Here is a 20,484-nt window from a genome sequence, read left to right as displayed (position 1 = left end):
ATTAAAGATAACTAGATTTAGGCCCACAAAGTATTGAGGCTTTCCCATCTACTTGGATTGAAGAGCACATCTACTTGGATCTACTTTTGATTCCCATCTACTTAGATGAAGAGTTTTGAGTCTATTTTCCTTGTGAATCTCTGGATTAACAAGGTATGGGAAAACAGAGAAAAAATGCCCCACCTTACACAACATAAGGTATAAAGCAAACCTTTAAATAGATTCAGCAACATTCTGGAACTAGCTTTACTAGTTGTACAGGTTTTGTAGCTTATAAACTGGAATTGATCATTGCTCACTTTTTGCCATCTGTTACTGGAAATGGCTTTGCATTTCTGGGAGTGTTTACATTGCAATATATCCACACAATATCTGAAAGCTTCCGTTTCCTGCAGACATTCCAGGTCTACTAGAAATAAATATTCTTATATTAAAATACATACCAAAGTTGCTGTTTCTCCACGTTGCTCTTCATGTTACCACAATTTCAGATACTGAGATTCTATCTGAATTATGGGCACAGACACACGGTGAAATACAGCTGAGTTATGGCAGCTTAAAGAACTGCTCTTCTGCTTTGCACTTTGTACCTCATCCTAGGAGGATTAAAAATACACCACTGGCCATTTGTGGATGAGCAGAGAACTTTGAAATTAAATAGCTGTGAGAACAGGGATGACACATACAGCAGATTGGCCAAGTGAGATTGGTGCAGAAAGCAACTCTGGAGGTACCACCACTCAAAGAGCAGGCAGGAACTTGTTCTGTTGCCATTTCACACCATTACCAAATGCCCATAAACATTCTCTACTAACTGTGGCCTCATGCATAGGCATTCTGCCCATACACACATCTGTTTCATTTACTGTCTGCTGGAGTGGTTTGTTTCATGAATAGATTTCCTGCGCTGCTGCTTATCATCAAAGGGTCTCACTTCCTCACAAACATCTAAAGCAAAGATTCATGTTTTGAATTTTTTTTTCTAAGCTTTCAAATTACAGGATGAGTGGCAGAAGAGTGAATACCAACAATTATATTTCTGAAGTGTTCTGCATTCCTTATCTTTGAATACTTTCATTAGAGAGAAAAGTATCACACTGCTTTCACAGACACAGTATTGAAACACCTGAAGTAAAACTTATTTAAGCTTCCCAGCTGTCTGGCATTTAAAATTCTCCCCTCAGACAGAGACCGCTGGATCCCTATGCTTTGGCAACCAGAACAATGAAAGTGTTGCCCTGTTTTGTAGCAAACACCCGGGTATAGTTTGGTGTAGTTTAGGCAGTAATGAAAAAGCAATAAACTGACACATTTTTCTTCTGGTTAAAAGCAGGTAAACTGGCTGTCACCCAAATTACACCAACTGCTAATGATGTTTTGTCACAGTGGTGACAAAGCACCTAAAGGCTTGAAATTTTTATCAGTGAAATTTGCGACCAACTGCTGGTCATACAATAAATGTATTGCAAAGTTAAATTATCCCAAGTCCGAGCGAATTTTCACTGTTTTAATAAAATCTGCAGAATTTTTCATTTTGATGCCACCATTAACTGCAGCATTTGGGGCTTAAGGCTTCCTTATTTTCACTTTAAAAACAAGAAATATCCCCTGTCATAGTTTTAGTCATTTATTAACAGATGTTATTTTCTCATGTGCCATCTTAGAGTAACACTTCCTACAGAAATAACTGTATATTATATATTTGGAAAACTAATTCAGAACAGTGTTGTCTCTAATTCCTTCTTGCCCACTCATAGCTCCTTCTCCTTTTTGCTCTATGCTTTCCATTTAAATTTATTTGTTCCATGCTACCACTTAAATTATTTACACACCTAGGTTTTAATGTTGCTTTTCATTTGCTAACAACAAGCAGCAACTACTCCTTCAGATTTTACCTTTATATGACTTGCAGATGAAGACAAAAAATGCCTCTTCTCTGGTGACTGGAAACCATTGTTTTCACAGATGTCCTAGCAGAAAGGCCAAAATCAGAACTGACAGGTGCTGATGAGGTTCCCAGACCTGCAAACACCTATTAACAAAGCCTACTGGAAAACGGAATATTAAAAACCCAGCAAGCCCATGATGTGCAGCTCCAGCTGGGCAATTCTCCTAACTAGAAAGCAAGCATCACCAGCACTGTGCTATAGTTCCACACTCCTGCTGTTGCCCTACACTGGAAGTAGAAGAGCTGTCCATTTTCTCAGCAAGGTGATGAGAGCCAGGCACTGACCAAGTTACCCATCAGAAAGGGAATATCCAGGCAATGGTGTGCGATGCCTTGTCTTCAGCACCAGCACAGCTCACAGCAGGAAAAGGTGAACCAAGAGCTCACTCTGGTGGCCTGGTGCCCATGGTAGGGCCATCTGGTGCTACACTGGAGGGGCAAGGAGGCCTCAGTGAGGTCCTACTCATGGTTTTGGCTAAAGCACAGGTCCCGTCAGCTAACAAACCATGTAGAGCCACGCCATTGTTGAAGACAGGCTCTAAAAACTTAGCCAGCTGAAGATGTTCTTTGTATATGTTAAACTGACAAGCAAAGGGCAATTAAACATCCCTAAACAGATTAACATCCTTCAACCAAGGACATCCTGGAGCAAGTAGGCCTTGAGGAACACATTACTCAGGATGTTTTAGGAGCATTGCCAATTCAGCAAGAAAACTGGAAAACTAAGAGACTTTTAATTGAAATACCATCATTACAATCACTCCCACAGACTCTTTTGTTATTTGCCCCTTGACATGCACAGTTGCAAAAGGATTGTTAGCGATATTATAACTGTATGTAACTTACTGACCAGTCATCATAAAGAAGATGGAAAAACTAATGACTTTTCAAGCTTCGTGTATAAATACAGCATGGATAGTCCTGTTTGATTTGTAGGGAACTACTCAGCACCCAAATCAGCACAAATCTGAACTAAATAAGAAATGTCTCTCCTGAGTGTGTGATTACTGACTTGTTGTTATGCATCTGCTTCTTGGATAACACTATCACCAGGTAAAACCCCTTACTTGTATATTGTGTTCTGAGTTGGGTTCAACCAAGAAAAAAAAAATGGTTTTGAGATTTGGGGTGAAATTATTTCTCAGATGGACTTCTGTATGGCACAAGCTTTGCCTTCAATCCTGTAAGCAAGTTATTTTCTTTCTCCAGATAATAACTTCTAGCACCCTGTCTAATGCAGTATGACTGAATTACAGAACCACAGAATCATAGAGGTTGGCTCTCTTAAGATCACCTAGATCAACCACCGACCCACCCCCACCATGCCCACGTCCCTCAGTGCCACATCCACACGGCTCTTGAACACCTCCAGGGACGGTGACTGCACCACCTCCCAGGGCAGCCTGTGCCACTGCCTCACTGCTATTCCTGAGAACAAATATTTCCTAATATCAACCTGAATCTCCCCAGCAAAACCTGAGGCCACTCCCTCTTGTCCTATTCCTGCTACCTGGCAGGCCAACGCCACCTCATCACAGCCTCCTTTCAGGTGGTTGTGGGGAGTGATGAGATTCCCCTCAGCCTCCTCTTGCCCAGACTGAACAGTTGAGCTGTTGGAGGCTTTTCTAGATTAGAGGTACAGCTGTATTTTACAAGCTCAAAAGGAAGTTTGTTTCATAGTCCTCTCCTGCCCTCAGAGCATCGGGCCCTCTGCTGCCCCTGCCAAGGACACATGAGGCTTCCATATCGCCAGGACCGAGCCCCATTGCCAGCAGGACCCCACAGCCCCCTCAGAAAATGGTGGCGGCAACTATCACCATCCACGGGAACGCCTGATGACCGGAGCAAGGCTTGCTTAAGGTCAGATTGTCAGCCCAGGAAAACCTACACTTTTCCCCATGCGTGAACGAACAGCCCGGAGCAGCAGGGTGCGGCGCGGGGCCGTGCCAAGGCGGGGCATCGCGGACAACTGGCCTCTCCCCTGCCCGTTCCGGCTGATGGCCCGGTGAGACGGGGATCAGTGCCTGCGGTCAGAGGAGAACGGAGGAGAGGGGAGGAGGAGGAGGAGGAGGAGGAGCAGCAGCAGCAGCAGCAGCAGCAGCAGCAGCAGCGGGGGACGGCGGCGGTCAGGGGGTGGGCGGCCCATCCCGGTCCCAGCGATGTGGCAGAGGCGGCACTGTGAGTAGCAGTCCCTCAGCGTTCCTCTGTCTGGTTCTCCCAGAGCGCAGCTTTCCCCGGCTGTCAGCTGCCTGCGGTACGAGCCTCTGGGAAGCATCATACTGCGAATCCACGCCGGATTAGTTTTTTTTGTTTTTTCTTTCGATCAGCAGAATTTAATCTCAAGCCTCCAGGTGCCTTTTTTTTTTTTTTCTCCCCTTGAATGTCGGCCTTGGAGCAGCGGGTATGTGTTGGTGAGGCGTGGCAGCGCCAGTCAGGTCAGCTAAGCACAAACAGAGGTGTGCTGTGCTTACGCTGCTGCCAAGGTACGAGTGAGCACCTGAGCAGAAAGGAACCGGAGCTGCTGGAAAATGGGACAGGTGTTTTCCGAGGTCTTCCCGACGTGCCCTTCTCCACCACCACTTCATCTTTCCACGTGCTTTCATCCTCCTATGCCTCTCTGCCCCTTCGGCTCAGTATCTGCCTGTCACAGGCCAAGCGCCTCTCTGTGGCATGCGGTTCCCTCACACCTCTGAGTGCTGCAGCCATGCTGAACCACAACCTTTCAGCTCAGCGTGAGCGCAGCCTTGCTTCTGTGAATGTAGACCCAGCTTCTCATTTTATGAGTGCTGCTTGTAGCAAGTCTTAAGTTCTCTTCAGTTTGAGTGTATGGTTTAGCTGCTATGGGTTTTTATGCATTTCTGTGTGGGGAATTTATAATATGCGTGGTATATGTGTCTTCAGTAAGTGAAGACCCAGTGGACTCCACTGGTGCCTTCAGTGCAGTCCCCCACTGGCTTCTGAATCGCCAGTGGCAAAGCCAGAAGTTCACTGGCAATGTTCTACAACAGTTTTCTGGACTCCATCCCTCCATCACTCAAGGCCAGGGCAGCCTGAGCTGGTGGGAGGCAGCCCTGCCCATGGCAGGGGTTGGGGTGGGTGGGCTTTGAGCTCCCTGCCAGCCCAAACCATTCTGTGATTCTGTGAATTCCCTTTGCCTAATATTGCAAATGTTGCAAATGGCAAAATGTGTTCTCTCTCTGAAGATTCCTGTTATATAACTTTCTCTGTCATAATCCTTTAACTCTTAAATACAGTGGCACAGAACATCTTAAGAGCTTAGACCATCTTGAAAAGATGATGTACTGTCCTTATTGTTTGTTTTTATTTATAAAAAAGATGAGAAACTGTATAAATAAAACTTCAAATGTTCATAATGATCTGCACTGCCCCTCACTGAGATTCAAATGTTGAAGTACAACTGTAGCTCAGATGTTAAGCTGACACCTCTGACTCAGAGGACTTCCTAGTTCTGTTGCTGTTATGGAGAATAGGGTGTGTTTGTGATTCTTCTTAGTAATATTCAGAGTTAGTGTTACAACTATTTTCTGTTGAGTTTTGTTATTTTTGTGTGTGTGTTTTGGTGGAGTTTTTTTAGGTACAATACAAGAACAGTATCATGCAGTAGTTGATACAGAGGCTAGAGAAGTCAAAGCTTTGTACAAGAGAAGATCTCTTTGTGTAGTATTATAAACTGAACTTGAGGCAGTAAATTCTACTCTCAAGATAAATATCAAAACTTCCTTTTGGTGTGAATAAACGTAAGCAGAGCCTCCAGAATGGGCACATTGTACTATCATGTCCATTCTGCACTAACAGATGCAGACAAGTCAGGCAGTCAGTGTGAAAGAGGTAAGACTTGCAAAGCAAGACTTGAGGAGAACGAGTGAAGAATATGACCTCATTCTACAGAGGGGATAAGCAGAGAAGGTACAGAAGTCTTAACGGTGGTAAAAGCCAGGGTTTCCCAATTCCACTGTGATATTTCACTGTTTAACATCATAACTCAGGTAATGTATCCCTTCTAAATAAGGAATGTGTCTTCAGTGTGCTCATCCTGATGGACCCTGCCTCCTGGGATTGGCAGGTTCACTAGCTCGGCTCAGGGATCACCAGTACCCATCAGTGATGTCTGTCACTTGGTCTCTGCACAGCTGAGCCTGCAAAGTGGAGTTTTTGAGCCCTCCTTGGCTGTGCCAGTCAGTGTGAGGGGAAGGCATGGTGAAAATGGATGATTGTGCTGCAACAGCATGGCCCAGCCTGCGCTGCAGCCGGCCACTGCCCCATGCTGACATGGTGGTGGCTTTGCCCCACTGAGAGGCCCAGCCTGGCCCCAGACACACATCCATCACTCAAAACAGCCTCACAGCAATGTGCGATCCACACTGCTGGGGCCAAAACCAGGGCATGGGGAGGGTGCAATCTGTGCTAACAGATTATGGGAAAATAATCATATGCATTTTGATACGTTGGCTAAACACAGTCCTGTGAAAAGCAAAAAATACACAGCTTTGCTGTCCATTTCAATAAATTTGAGAACAGATTTTAAGACTGCCAAGAACCAGACTGATGTGTTATTTTCACTAAAGGTCATTAGTTTAGAATTAGCTTTATTACTTATATATATTATGTATTTTATATGTGGCCCAAGACAATTCCTCTTCACTTAGTGTGATGCAAGTAGTCCGAAAAGGTTGCACACCTGTGGTTTAAACCATTATTTTAGTGTCTACGCATAACACAAAAACAGCAGTAATTGTATGCAACCTATATAGTCATGTATGATATCTGGTACTAATTTTTGAATTGAATTTCATGTCTCCTTGCAGTATCATAACTATGGGTTGAGGGGATCTGGTGCAGAGCAGGGGGTGAGTTTTCTTCTCAAAGATGAAGTTTTCAAGATGAAAGGAATTGTGAGAGATGATTGTGCAGCTAGTGCTCTGTCACCATATCACCAAAGGCAAGGTTAACACAGTGGTAGAAAAAAATAGCCGTTTTTGTAGCAGTGCCAGAGAAAATACTTTTGTGTGTGTGTGTGTTGCTATGGGTACATCTTTATGTCTGTGTTTTTCTTCTTGGCAGATTTTGTGAAGTTATCAGGGCTCTTGTTGGCATCATTGTTTGCTTGGTACTTGGGATACTTATTTGCTGCTCATTTATCACAAGAGACACTGTTGACATCTATAGCTTATCTTCAAGACATTGGAAAGAAACCAGTGTTGAGGGGTATGTAGTTGTATTTTTTTTTTTCCTTTTATCTAATGTTCTCTATTTATTTGTTAAATTAAAAAGGGCTTACAATCATAAAATCACTAAGATCACCCAGTCCAACCACCAGCCCACCCCCACCATGCCCACGTCCCTCAGTGCCACATCCACACGGCTCTTGAACACCTCCAGGGACAGTGACTGCATCACCTCCCTGGGCAGCCTGTGCCACTGCAGCACTCCTTCTTCTAAGAATAAATTTTTCCAAATATCTGACCTAAACGTGCCCTGGTGTAACTTAAGGCCATTACCTTTTGTCCCCTTGTTACCTAACAAGCTATTATAAGAATGATGTTGTTTGGATGTTGTTAGGACCAGAGGGAATGGTTTCAAGCTACAGCAGGGGAGATTCAGGCTGGACATGAGGAAGTATTGCTTTTCAGAAAGGGTGGTCAGGCACTGGAATGGACTGCCCAGGGAGGTGGTGGAGTCACCGAGCCTGGGGGTGTTCAAGGAAAGGCTGGATGTTGTGTTGAGGGACATGGTTTAGTAGGAGCTATTGGGAATAGGTGAATGGTTGGACTGGATGATCTTTTAGGCCTTTTCCAACCTTGGTGATTCTATGATTCTATGGATAAAGTGAATTCATTTAATTAGTGTAAATCTGGACGACTACTTATGCACTATTTTGAAGAAACATAATGTCATCTGACATTTGCCAGAATGCAAATATTAATAATTGACTAGTAATCTAATAACACCTTATTTGTTTGTTAGCATGTAAGCATAAGCAATTTGCAAAGCTGCTGCTGAAGCTTTGACTGTATCTTAGGTGTTTTTTAGAGTTTCCGTAACTGGTGGAATCACTAGCCAAAGTTTGTGATGTGGTTCTCTTTTTTTTTTTTTCCTTCTGATCTGATGGACTTAATGTTTTTTTCATTCTATGACTGTTATTGTGTGAAAAATGTTTAGAATTGTGACAGTCAGCTTCAAGCTATCTGCAGGAATTCTTTATCCACACAGCCTTTGTTTACCTTTAATAGAAATAGTACAAAATAGTATGATCTGATTTGAATCGAAAGTATATGGAATTATTTTCTCTAGGCAAGTTAGCTCTTCTACCCAGCAGTGTTTTGAAAGCCAACAATAACCCAAAACCCAAGCAAATCTGTGAGAATGTTGCCACAATACTGGAAAACTGACAGTGTTGGCCTCTGTGTATATAAGTGTGAGCTTAAATATTAACGTGTTGACGCTAAGTGATTCTTTCCATGTAGAAATTGCTTATGTAGCACTCAGGAAGACTTCCTCATCTTTGCTGTTGTAGCCCCACTCCCCAGAAGGCAGAAGTGTGATCACTGGTCTCCCTGCTCACCAGGGAGCTATGCCTATCGGATTCTTAGTGGTGGTGGCAAAGAAAAGCTGGCTAAAATCTGTTTTGAGGATGAGCTGTAAGTACCAGACTGACTTTTAATATACGTCAATACTTTGTAGTATAAAAAAGGATCTTGCATTTGGTTCACTAGCAAGTAAGCTCCTAGGGAAAGAAAAGACCTCTTCAGTAAAATTACATGCAGAAAAAGGTCACCGTATATTCCCTTTTCAGTTAGTAAGTATGCCCTAGGTCTCTTAGGAACAAGTGAGTTTTTCCTCCTGTTCCTATTTTCCTTTTTATGGCACTCCTTCTGCAGCATGATTTGAATTCCATCTTAAATACAAATTCTTCTCTGCTTCATTCTGGTGAGCTTTATGGTGATGATTCAAACTGAGACAATTCATTTCCATGGAACTCTGGCCTAAAGTAGAGACTTAACAGCACTGAAGAGCTAAAGATAACGTGGAGATAGTGACTTTGAATATATGCTTATAAATGTGTTTTTTAAAGTTGTTTTAAATTTTTCTCCTCTTCTTGTGTGTTCTGCCTTTGGGATAGCACATTGCTGCCGTGTGGGTCTGTACTGTTTTTGCAGAAGGTTGTATTTTCCTTTCACAGACACTGTAGTTTCTATGTAGTATACTTGCCTTTGCTCAGTATCTGGTCTGTTTGATTGGCTTTCTCTCATATCCTGGGCTGACTCAACTTTTTTATTGATAGGTAGATGTAGGTTTTGAGAAGCATGTCGTCTGAGTCATTTAAACCTAGATCAAAAGACTTGTATGTTGATGTTTTATTGGTGGTAAACATCAGCATATATCTGATAATATTTAACTTTTTTTTTTTTTTTTAAATACATACATCTCAGGTTATTGTCTTTATTCCTGTAGATAAGCTGTTTTCAGCTGTTGGTTTCAATTATGATATTTAGTTTTAGTCACTCAGGACATATATTGAGTAGTCAGCACCTTCTGAAAGGCAGGTTTGTTCCTCCTTTTTCAGATCGGACAAGTAAAGTGACTTTAAATCCTTAAAGTGATCTTTCAAGTAGATACAGCCACATGGCTTACTATCATAAAAATGAACCCACACATTTGTTATGTTTTTCTTTTTTATCTTTCTGGATGGATTTGTACAAAGCACTTTCTCGATCTGGTTCATTTTGCAGAACTCATTAAGTATCTTTGAAGGAAATGGACTGGTGTAACATGCTTACTACTAGCTCTTGAATTAGATAAATGAAAAAGTTTGAACACCAGGAAATGGCTTAGCATTGGTAAATCTGAATCAGAGTCTCTGGAAGGATGAAATCTACTGATACAGCACTTCTTTTCAATTCCAGGCTTATAAGTGAAGAAAAGGGTAATGCTGGAAGAGGTATAAACATAGCCATTGTCAATTGTAAGTAAGATTAAAAATGTTAGAGGCATACCTTTGTGATGACTAAAAAAACAAACGTTTGGGGTGTTTTTAGTAGCTAGTATGGAAGCAAAGGAGAAATTGCAACTTGATTCATGTTAAATGTAAGAAGGACAAATTACTGCTTGAGAGAAATAGTCTTCTGGATAAATGAAAGAAACATGTCCATAATCAGTATAAGCAAATAAAAAGATATACAGTAATTGAGAATTGCAGTTCTGCATGAGGTACAATTTCCTTTTCTAGAATTGGTCAGTGGACAGAAAAACAAACTCGAAGCTTGATTAATATTAAAGTGCTTGTAATAGAAGCTGTTGGAAAGCTGATGCTGTAGTTTGTTCCAGGTCTCATGCACCATTTTAACTTAGATGAATAGGTATGGTGGTGAAATGCAATGCATTCAATGATGGATCCTTGGAAAAATGATTGCTAAATATTGTGGGGGAGTGGAAGCAAGGGATGCACTGAAAAGTTGGTTTTGATCACAGAACATTTTTGTTCCAGTTTCCTTGTTTCATTATTGTTAAACAAGATTTTAGCCTTGTCTAAACCTTCATGATTTTATTTGAGTTGCTGGGCTCAATTAACGTAGACAAGAATCTGAAACACTGCACAGAATGGAGCCATTCAAATACAATCAGGCTTAATCAATTTCTGTGTGTATGGTTGTGACCTAATGTAGTATATGTATGTATGTGCACAGTAAACTGAATTTCTTCCTTAAAACAAAAATAATGATGGTTTTGTCATCAGCAGTGTTCAGATTCAGGCTTTTGTTTAAAGAAGAATTTGTTTATTTCCAGTGTGATTTCTCTCTGACAGTTTGCAGGTCTGTGTTGCAACAGAAGTGATTTGAGAACAATTTTTTCAGCTGGCTGCAGCTACAAGCAGTGACTACACAAAATGTTTTCCCTGAATCTCAAATTTACATTATTCTATATTTCTTCCAATTTGAAAATACAAACGAAAAATTGGAAGCACAATAATACCAAAACTTAGAGATGTCTCACTTTTGCTGAAAATGGTGTGCATGCTGATAAATGTAACCGTTTTTGCTCATATTTGTACTTTCAATCTTTTCTTACAGATGAAACAGGAGCACTAACATCGGCCAGTTTCTTTGACATGTGGAAAGGAGGTAGGGAAAAGAGTGCAGCAAAGCTTTTGTTAACATCTCAGTGTTCAATAAAAACATATTAAAATATTTGTCCTAGTCTTTAAGTGACTGTGCTTCTTCATTGAAGAAGATCACTTAGAAACAAACAGCAGTTGTAGTCATTTAAACATTCAATAGCCAGATCTTCTGACAACAACTTTTCCTGAAAAGATGTGGGGCTTTTTTTTCTGTTGGTTGAGTTAGTTAATGTTTGTTGTGATTAGTTGCTATTTTCTTTCTCCGTTATTTCAGTCTGGCAAAGGACAGCACTTACCAGATACTGCATCTATTCAGCAAAATCTTTTTTCTGATACATTTTGTTCTATTCTTTTCTACTTGCAAAATCATAATAAGTAATAAGCTAGTCTTTCTACACTACTATGTAGCTAAACAGAAGATCTACTTTAAGAATAGCTTCTAATACATTTTCCAGACTTAGGATGGTACCTTACCGTACTTCCTACTAAGAAGAAACAGAATGCTATGAGGCACTTGCAGCCAATTCTTTCACCACTTAAGAATGTTTATGACCTTGCATGCGTGAACAGAAATCACACTGGGTCTAATCATGGGGCTTCAGATTTTTATATGGTGTATGGACTGCAATGTCTCCAAGGCTACTGCCACATAATACACTTACTTTCTATAGAAAATAATGTATGCCTTATAAATAGATATCTTAGTGCTGCAAATAGACTGCCACTTAATGCAAATGGATGTACGGTGGGGTGTGTTACTTAGATCTACAGTTGGCATGGTAGTCTGCACACAAAAGAAAGGCACAGAGTATCAGTGACTTCTGAACTATTCCATGTTTTGCTTGCTGGTGGAGTGTTATGCAGGGTAAAATCTCAACTTATGTGTAAATGTTATCTGTTTTCAGAGGTTCAGAAGTATCTTTCTTTACAGCTGGGAATTATAGATCGACCTTTGTTCTGGTCTTCAGTGAGAGCTGGCAGCTTTCTGCATCTTCAAGGATTAGGCAAGTCCTGTGCCAGTGCATGGAAAGATTGCCTAAATAGGTCTCATTTTGAGTAGGCAAGGTCAAAAAGTGAAGTTGAATGCAAGGGAAAGTAGGTGGAATGTGATCGTGTGTGAAGGAGTAACCAGTTGTGTAATTAATTCAACAGACCACTCAGAAGAGATGGTGGCTTTCATTGAAAGTGCACCACAAGGGTCCCTGCTTTTCATGGTTACTCATGATGATGGAAGCGCCCGGTAAGGAAACTATTCATGACAGGCTGAGAAACACAGCAACAAATAGCCTGGCAGTCACTGTTGTACAGTGGTTTTAAGGAGTGTTTCATTTCATTGTATAGTCATTTCCTCTCTTAAAAGTTTGGATTATATATACATTCAGTGCTTGCTCAAGTCATATATGTTGATGCTTCCAAAGATGGAAGGAGAGCATCATGCTTGTTTAAAAGCACCAGTTATCATCATAAAGGGCAGTGTTATTATCTCTGCATCACAACCTTTTATTAAAAAGGTATCCACAGCTCTAATTAGAACATACCTAGCTTGCATTCCTTCTCACATCTTAACCTGATTCTTCAAGTCCTTTCAAATCTTATGATTGAAGTCATGATACCATAATTAAACAGGGACAGTCTTAATCATTTGGCTGATAAACATTTGAAGCTTTTGTCCACATTTGAAAAGGAATAAAAAGTCAAATTTTACAAATTCAGTGTTTGAGATGTATTTCTTTCTGCTGCATTGTTACAAGCAGATGGTATTGACATCAGGGATGTAGAGAAGAGGAATTCAAAGATATAATTTTGGTCTGTAGGTTTAATGGCATGCTAGTAAGACAGCACTCGGGAAGTTTTTAACTTCTAATTGTTTCTTGTGCCAACCTACTAATGTAAGCCATAGAATTATAGACTCATCTAGATTGGAAAAGACCCTTAAGATCATTAAGTCCAACCATCAACCTGACCTCGTGAGTCTTATCATTAAACTGTGTCCCTTTGTGCCACATCCACATATCCCTTAAATGCCTCCAGAGATAGGGACTGCACCACTTCCCTAGTCAGCCTGCTCCGCCCTCTCTGTGAAAAATTGCTTGACCACCCTCTCTGTGAAAAATTTCTTCCTGATGTACAACCCAAGTGTCCTCTGATAAAAATTTGAGGCCATTTCCTCTTGTCCTATTGCTCGTGAACTGAGGGAAAGACCAGCACCCACCTCACAGCAATCTCCTTTCAGTTACTTGTAGAGGGCAGTGTGGTAAACAATCCCAGTTCCACCAGCCACTCCTCACTATAAAGCCAAAGTGTTCTTTTTCAGCTTTTTTTTTCATATTATTATTATTTTTTATTTTTTTATTTTTAGGTTGAAAAGTAATGCCAAAAAGTTAGTAGAAGCTCTGGGAAGTAAAGAAATACAAAATATGAAGTTCAGGTCAAGCTGGGCTTTTATAGCTGCCAAAGGCTTCAAGCTTCCAGATGATATCGAAAGAGAAAAGGTCAGGTTCATTTTATTTTCAATTTTATTTGTCTCTGTCTCGGATGTAAACTTTAGGTGCAGATCTTGTGGGGTATCTGTAGTAACTTCAGGATCAGCCTCAGTTGTTCAAAGCAAATTCTCTAATGTGTCGTTATTCTTTGCTTTAGATCTGAGACTTTGAATCTTTGGATTTCTTAGGCAGAGTGTAAGAGAAATCGGTGGAATCTTCACCCATTATGTTGAATAAGATGTCTAACATACCCCTCAGCTTCCGTTTCTCTTTTATGTTGTATAAGGTTTGACAAACTAATTTAGTAAACACAAATACTGATTCATTTCATTTTGTTTTATTTTTAACAGATAAACCACTCTGATAGTAAGAAGAATAGATACAGTGGCTGGCCAGCTGAAATACAGATAGAGGGCTGTATCCCAAGAAACCTGATGTAAACAAATCCATACCTCCTTAGCAAAGATTCTTCTATATTTTTAAACATATAACTCTGGTAGTTTGCGTCCAGAGCCCAATAAGCACCTGAACAGCATTTGTAAAATAAGTCATAGATACAGTTTTTACTCTTGCTTTCATTTGTGAGGTTTTTCTCTAATCTGAAAACAAATCGATCTTTTGATGCAAGTGGTAAGAAAATGCTCTGGTTTGAAATTACAGTGCTTAGACAGTTGGTTGTGAAATACCAGGGTTATTGAAAGTGATTGTACTTTGTCATCAGTGACTTGTTAGTTACTTGTTTTTAACGTGTGTTTCCTTTTGGTTCCCCTTACAAACTAACATAAAACTTAGTCTAACCTATAATATAAAATAAAATATAAATATAATATAATATAATATAAATTATTTGGTACTTATTTATTGGTAACTTCTCTTCAGAAGAAGCCACTATATTTTTTGAGCTGGTTTTGGTAATGTTAACAATCTGGAATAACGTTGTTAACGTGTGGGAATGGGATGTTGTTTCTGCATTAGATATTAAAAAGGGTAATTGGTTTGAAGAAGTAGAACATAATGTATTTGTATTCTGTAACTTATCCTTAGATCGAAAAATTAGAAATACTGTATACGTTAGCAGCATCTTTTGGAGACCTAATTACTGAATTATGTGATTAATTATTTCTTGCAAAACTGCAAGAAGTTGTTAAATGTTCCAAACAATGTGGTATAGTGTTAGGGATTAGAAAACATACTGTAGGGTTGTTCTGTTAGGATAAGAAACTCCCAGCAAAAGAAAAATAGATTTAACAAACATCAAAGAAGGTAGTGCCTCTACACCAGGCCGGACTGTCTCACTCTGTGAGAAGCTTGGGATGTGACAGGCAGGTATCAAGATACTCCCCTCTGTCCTCCTTCCGAGCTTATCTCTATGCAAGGGTAGACGAGCAGATATCCAGAAACAATGACCAAACGTAATGACCAAAGGGTCAGAAGTTAATTAGTTAATTAATTAAAAGTTTATGCTTAGCCAGCGAAGATTTATGTTTGTCCACTGTTTGTATGTTTAGTGAAGCGTCGAGAAGATTGTGAACATAAAGTACTCAGCCAGTGAGGAACTAGGGGAGAAAGAGATAAGCGTCGGGCAATAAGGCATAAAAGATGCAACACTGTTTTCTGTGTGCTCTCCTGCTTGCAGGAGGCCCGCCATTGCAATTGCGAATAAAAGCTGCTTTATCAGAGATACCATCCTGATAAATTATTTGGATATTTCCAACAATTTGGGGGGTCATCTGGGATAATTATCACCTCCCAGGGGTCTCCCCCACTGTCCTGAACAGGATAGGTGCACCCTGCTGATTTAGCAGTCCTGTCTGGGTGGTGGGGTGACACCTTGGGACAGCCGATAAGAAACCGAGGCTGTTACATAAGGGACAGGCTCTGACAAAGCCAAGAGGCAGGCAGGCACGGGCGCTGGCCTTTGCGACCTGATAACTTTGTGCACGGCCAAGGTAAGGGAATTTAATTCCTGCCTTGGGGGTCGGTGGAGACTCTTTGAGTGTGTGCAACTGAGGTGCAAATTCAGTGCAAAGCAAGTGCAGAGTCCCGATCTGCGGTTCCATTGTCCTGCGAGGGGCACGGCCAGAGATGGATGAAGGGGCTGTGATGGTGAAAGGAAGAGTCTCAGGAGGGAGCTGTTGGTGCACGGTGCTCTGTGCATGTGTATGGGAACTGCTGAGTCACGGCCTGAACCTCTGATTGATCACCTGAGGCGAGCACTGAGTCAGCCAGGGGAGCACAGGTGAAGGCAATTCAGCTGTGCTGCAGGAAGGGGTGGAGCCTGGCTGCGCCTCTCCTAAACCCATTTAAGAGCTGGCTACCAGTGGGGAAGGATCACTTCTGGAGAGTGTTGCAGCAAGCCTAGGATACGGGTAAGCATTCTATCTATTCTCTTTTGGTATAGTAATTGCTTAGCCAAACTCTTTGGTATATTTCATAACTATAGCATCTATATATTCACTGATTATACAGCACTTGATGAAGTGCCAGCAGTATACCCCTATTAATCCGAGAGATAGGAGTGTAGTACTCCAAAGGGATTGGGCCCAAAATCTGAAAATCAGGGTGTGATAATCTGTGAGCTGGTAGTTCACAGTAGCTTTCTGGAGGGATGGGTAATAGCAGCTCCCGAAAACAGGGGAAAAGGGTCCCCAGAATGGTGCCTAGAGATAGCCCCTTGGGGAAAGAAGCTTCAGAATTGGAAAAATAACCCCTAAGCTAGAGATGAGAACAGGAAAAAGATGTTTAAATACTGTGTACAGATGCAGCCTAGAGAGCACTACATGGAAAAACATTTCGACCAAAATGTGAATCTGACAGAGATCGGCTTTTGTCAGACTTTGAATTTGTGTGTAAACAATAAGACTTCTTTTTCTGAAACAGAATTGGCTTATACCGTTTAAAGGGAGCAAAAACAAAACGTAAAATAGTTCCTCACAAGAAAGAGTCAAAGTTCAAAAGAGAAAGGAGAGAAGCAGAAAGATCATAAATGGGATCCCTTAGATAACTACCTCACCCCCCCTAAAAAAAAAAAAAAAAAAAGAGTACTTACATACTTGTTTCAGTATTTTTCTACATCTAAATCATACTTCTTTTGCTTGTTCATCCTACACATTTTGTAGGTCACAGGGTTCATTTTGGTGTTTTACAAGTGCGATGGTAAATGCATGTGAACTGTCGTGCCACATCCTGAATTTGTCCTCATTCTTGAAATGTAGGAATTTGAATGGAAAACTCAAGGTCTGCTAGCAGTCACTGGCTACTTAACACTAAAGAAAAGTTATTTATACCTCCTTCAGTTTAAAAAAAAAAAAAAAAAAAAGAGTTCACAGGCATCTGTTGTGACCAAGTTCGCCACAGCTGTCTGGAGTTCTGGAGATATTTCAGAGCTTATTCCTTGGGAGACTTGAAGCAGTACTCTGTATAGGCTCCTTATGTGTGTTATAGCACTGTGACTAAATCACCCCTCACTTGTGCTGCTGTTAAAGGGATCTAACCACTTGTTCTTCAGCACTCCTATCAGACAGATCACTGCTAAGACATAAGGCTTCTGTATGTTTATTTTCTTAAGTGTACAGCTTTACATGATCACTATTTTATTTGGGCAGTGTTCATGTTACTGGCTCAAAAGTTATTCCTTTAAATTTGTTGCCTGCTTGAATTGCAAAAAAAACCAACATAATTAATTACAGTAATAATAGCAGGCAAATCTGAGGATGCCAGGCTCTGTGGCAGTCATGGGACTCTGCAGTTTGACACTCACTACCTTCTACTCCAGCCTACAATTGATCTTGCGTCAGTTACAATTAAATTTTACATCATATCATAATCATAGAATCATCAAATGGCCTGTGTTGAAATGGACCATAATGATCATCGAGTTTTAACCCCTCTGTTGTGTGCAGGGTCACCAACCAGCAGACCAGGCTGCCCAGAGCCACATCCAGCCTGGCCTTGAATGCCTCCAGCGATGGCACATCCACAGCCTCCTTGGGCAACCTGTTCCAGTGCTTCACCACCCTTTGTGTGGAAAAACTTCCTCCTCGTATCTAACCTAAAACTCCTCTCAGTTTAAAACCATTCCCCCTTGTCCTATCACTATGCACCCTCATAAAGAGCTGTTCTCCCTGCTGTTTATATGCTCCCTTCAAGTACTGGCAGTCCACAAAAAGGTCTCCCTGGAGCCTTCTCTTCTCCAAGCTAAACAAGCCTGGTTACCTCAACCTTTCTTCATAGGAGAGGTGCTCCAGCCCTCTGATCCACTGGCCCTCCTTTGGACCTGTTCCAAGAGCTCTGCGTGTTTCTTGTGCTGAGGGCCCCAGGCCAACATCAGTTTCTTTTCAGCAGTTAACACAAGTGTACTGCTGCTACGCCTTGGAGGTAAAAAGCAAAGTAGGGCTGTAGCTCTGGCATTACCAAGCCTCAGCAGCATCTTGCCTTACTGCTCCTGCAATTGCTTGCAAACCTTAACAACGCCAAAGAAGTCCTTGCTTAATGCTGAGGTGAGGATATTACCCAGTTGCCCAAGCAGCCTTTCTTTGATAGAATGCTCTGGACATTTAGTTTTGTATGCCTGTCAGCGGATAACTGTTCTGATGTATCAGGAACAGGAACACCAATTCCAAGTACAATGTTTTGCATTGTTATCATTCTTTCCATTACATCAGATCACACAGATACTGTTCATAGGTTTGTGTGGGGAATGTATCAGGACATATTTTGTCCAGAGTGCTTATGATTGCTTCCTATTAACTGGGAGTATTTTGTGTGCCTCACCTAACCATTCCCAAAGAAGCTTTTGGTACCTTTCTTTCTGCAAAGAGGTTGGTTTGTCTGCCAGTCCCCATGAAGCAAGTTCACAGTGCTCCGTTCTCTATGAATGGGCAATCGTAAGAGTCACGTGCTGGTGGTCTGAATCAAATCTCAGCTACCGAGAGCCCTTTGCAGCATGAGTCACCACACAGTGTTCTTCAGCTTCACTGGGTTTTTGCTTTCTCAGAGATGCAGCTGAATCATCCAGACATAGAGACTTCTAATAAGATGCGGTGTTGGACTGTCAGTTTTGTTTTCCTCCGTTCGTGGCACAGTGCTTAAACACGGTAGGTGGAGGAGACTTGGGTGCTTTGTGATGAGCAGAGGATGGGATGTCCTCACCAAAAAATGGGGCTAAGTCCTCCAGAGGAACTGCTCTTCTTCTGAAGCAGAGAATGCCGGCTGAATGGGAAAGTATCACCTGTAGCCTGCAGTGCTGCTCAGGGCTTGACGTGGTATTTTCAAAAGCAAAGCAACACAGAAAGTGGAAGCAGTGGCTGTGCTTATCCTGTGTCTGCCTGCATGGGACCGAGCTGCTGCCCTGGCTGGCTGCTGGCACCCCACACCTGGCAGCTGAGACAGAGCCAACAGGTCCACATCAACCATTTCTTCCAGCAGCACATGGCTGTTGGCATTCTTCATGGGAAGCATCCAGATAGGCCTTCCTGTCCCCTGCCCACTTAGGTAGACACTTCAGATAGAAGCACTTAGAAAAATAGCTACTGTTCCCTTTACCCTTCAGTGGAAGCATGATACAAGCAGTCCCATAAGGAACAGAGTGCCAGGACAGACACCCTTCTTTATCTCTCCATTTAAGAGAATGAAAAGTGTTTCAGGCCCTGATGGATCTCTTGCAATCCAGCTAGAAGGCAGAGACAGAAATACCAATCAAATAATAGGTATCTTTTCCATTCCATTCCACTGGCAACCGTTGCTTCTGGTATTGGTCTTCCTTCAGTGTTCATAGTATGATTAAGGTTGAAAAAGGCCTTTAAAATCACCTAGGCCAACTCTCAGCCCATCATCACCAAGTTCCTTGGTGCCACATCCACACAGTCCTTGAACGTTTCTAGAGATGGTGACTCCACCACCTTCATGGGCAGACTGTGCCACTGCCTTACTGCTTTTTCTGGAAATAAATGTTCCCTGATATCTAGCCTGAAAAGTAAAGGGGTTGTTGCTCATCAGCAGTATTATTTGTCCTCTGATTCCTCTGCAGGAGAAGGAGAAACTACAGGATGAGGAGGGTAGCAGTGCACTGGAGTGGTTTTGTTACTGGGTTCTGCAAAGCACTGGGAAGAAAATTGGCTAGTGGATGAGGATGTTGAGTGAAACACACATCAGGATATTATTTCCAAGCATGAAAGCATTTTAGTTTCGTTTCTGCTTGTTCACGTCATATCTTAATGATGTCTAAGCAACAGTGATTCCTCACTGCCAGAAAATGAAAAGTTTTGGTTTCACTTTTCTGCTGTGGATGTTTTGTGGTGGTGTTGGCTGTGGTTTTTACCCCAGAGCAATTATTGAGCAGCATAGGAAATGTAGAGTCAAATACAAACTTTACATTAGCAGCTCTGATATGATTTTTCTGCCTGTTCCAAAGAGCATAGAGATAGATGCTTTGGGCTTGCCCAGTCTCTATTGTGGTTCTCATTTAAAAAAGGTAGATACAGCCTAGAGATTGGGACAGTGTTGCTTGGAGGTGAAATTAAACATCTCTACTTGTGTTTTGCTGAGCCCAAAAACTGCTGTACAGCAGATTGTATGGTAAGGCTTGGATAAGATATTGGTGGAAGCTGGTCACTGTTTCATTATTCTTACTGTAGTTTTAAGAGTATATGGTACTTCTAGAGAACGCAAGTGTGAGTTTCACAATGCAGATGTTCACACTGTGATTAGAGCTGCTCTGCAACAGTAAAGTATGTGTTTCTGGAGCAGAAGATTTGGGGTTTTGGCTGGAATAATCTTCTCCATAGTGGCTCGTATAGTACTGTGTTTAGATTTAGAATGAAAATAATGTTGATAGCACACTTTTGTTGTAGTTGTTGCTGAGCAGTGCTTACACAGAGCCGAGGACATTTCAGCTCCTCACATCACCTGGCCAGAAG

The 20,484-nt window shown here is 41.5% G+C and overlaps 1 protein-coding gene across 1 annotated transcript; it reads left to right on the top strand.

Moving 5' to 3' along the window:
* The first annotated feature begins 3,975 nt into the window (after positions 1-3,975).
* On the top strand, positions 3,976-15,633 carry FAM3B (FAM3 metabolism regulating signaling molecule B). Its single transcript, XM_052674169.1, has 8 exons — positions 3,976-4,126; positions 7,031-7,174; positions 8,484-8,607; positions 9,874-9,932; positions 11,038-11,088; positions 12,237-12,324; positions 13,444-13,576; positions 13,918-15,633. Exons 1-8 carry the CDS (start codon positions 4,108-4,110, stop codon positions 14,005-14,007), a joined length of 708 nt encoding a protein of 235 aa, XP_052530129.1. The 5' UTR covers positions 3,976-4,107; the 3' UTR covers positions 14,008-15,633.
* Positions 15,634-20,484: the final 4,851 nt, after the last annotated feature.

The sequence above is a fragment of the Tympanuchus pallidicinctus genome, unplaced genomic scaffold (genome assembly GCF_026119805.1).
Source record: "Tympanuchus pallidicinctus isolate F22 unplaced genomic scaffold, pur_lepc_1.0 scaffold14, whole genome shotgun sequence".
In the NCBI taxonomy this organism is placed as follows: domain Eukaryota; kingdom Metazoa; phylum Chordata; class Aves; order Galliformes; family Phasianidae; genus Tympanuchus; species Tympanuchus pallidicinctus.
The sequence above is the reverse complement of the archived record's forward strand: the minus strand, read 5'-3'. Positions and strand labels throughout refer to the sequence as shown.

Coding starts and splice junctions, on each gene's coding strand:
- FAM3B (XM_052674169.1), top strand. Junction 11,089..12,236: donor CTTTGACATGTGGAAAGGAG/GTAGGGAAAAGA, acceptor TTAATTCAACAG/ACCACTCAGAAGAGATGGTG. Junction 13,577..13,917: donor ATGATATCGAAAGAGAAAAG/GTCAGGTTCATT, acceptor TATTTTTAACAG/ATAAACCACTCTGATAGTAA.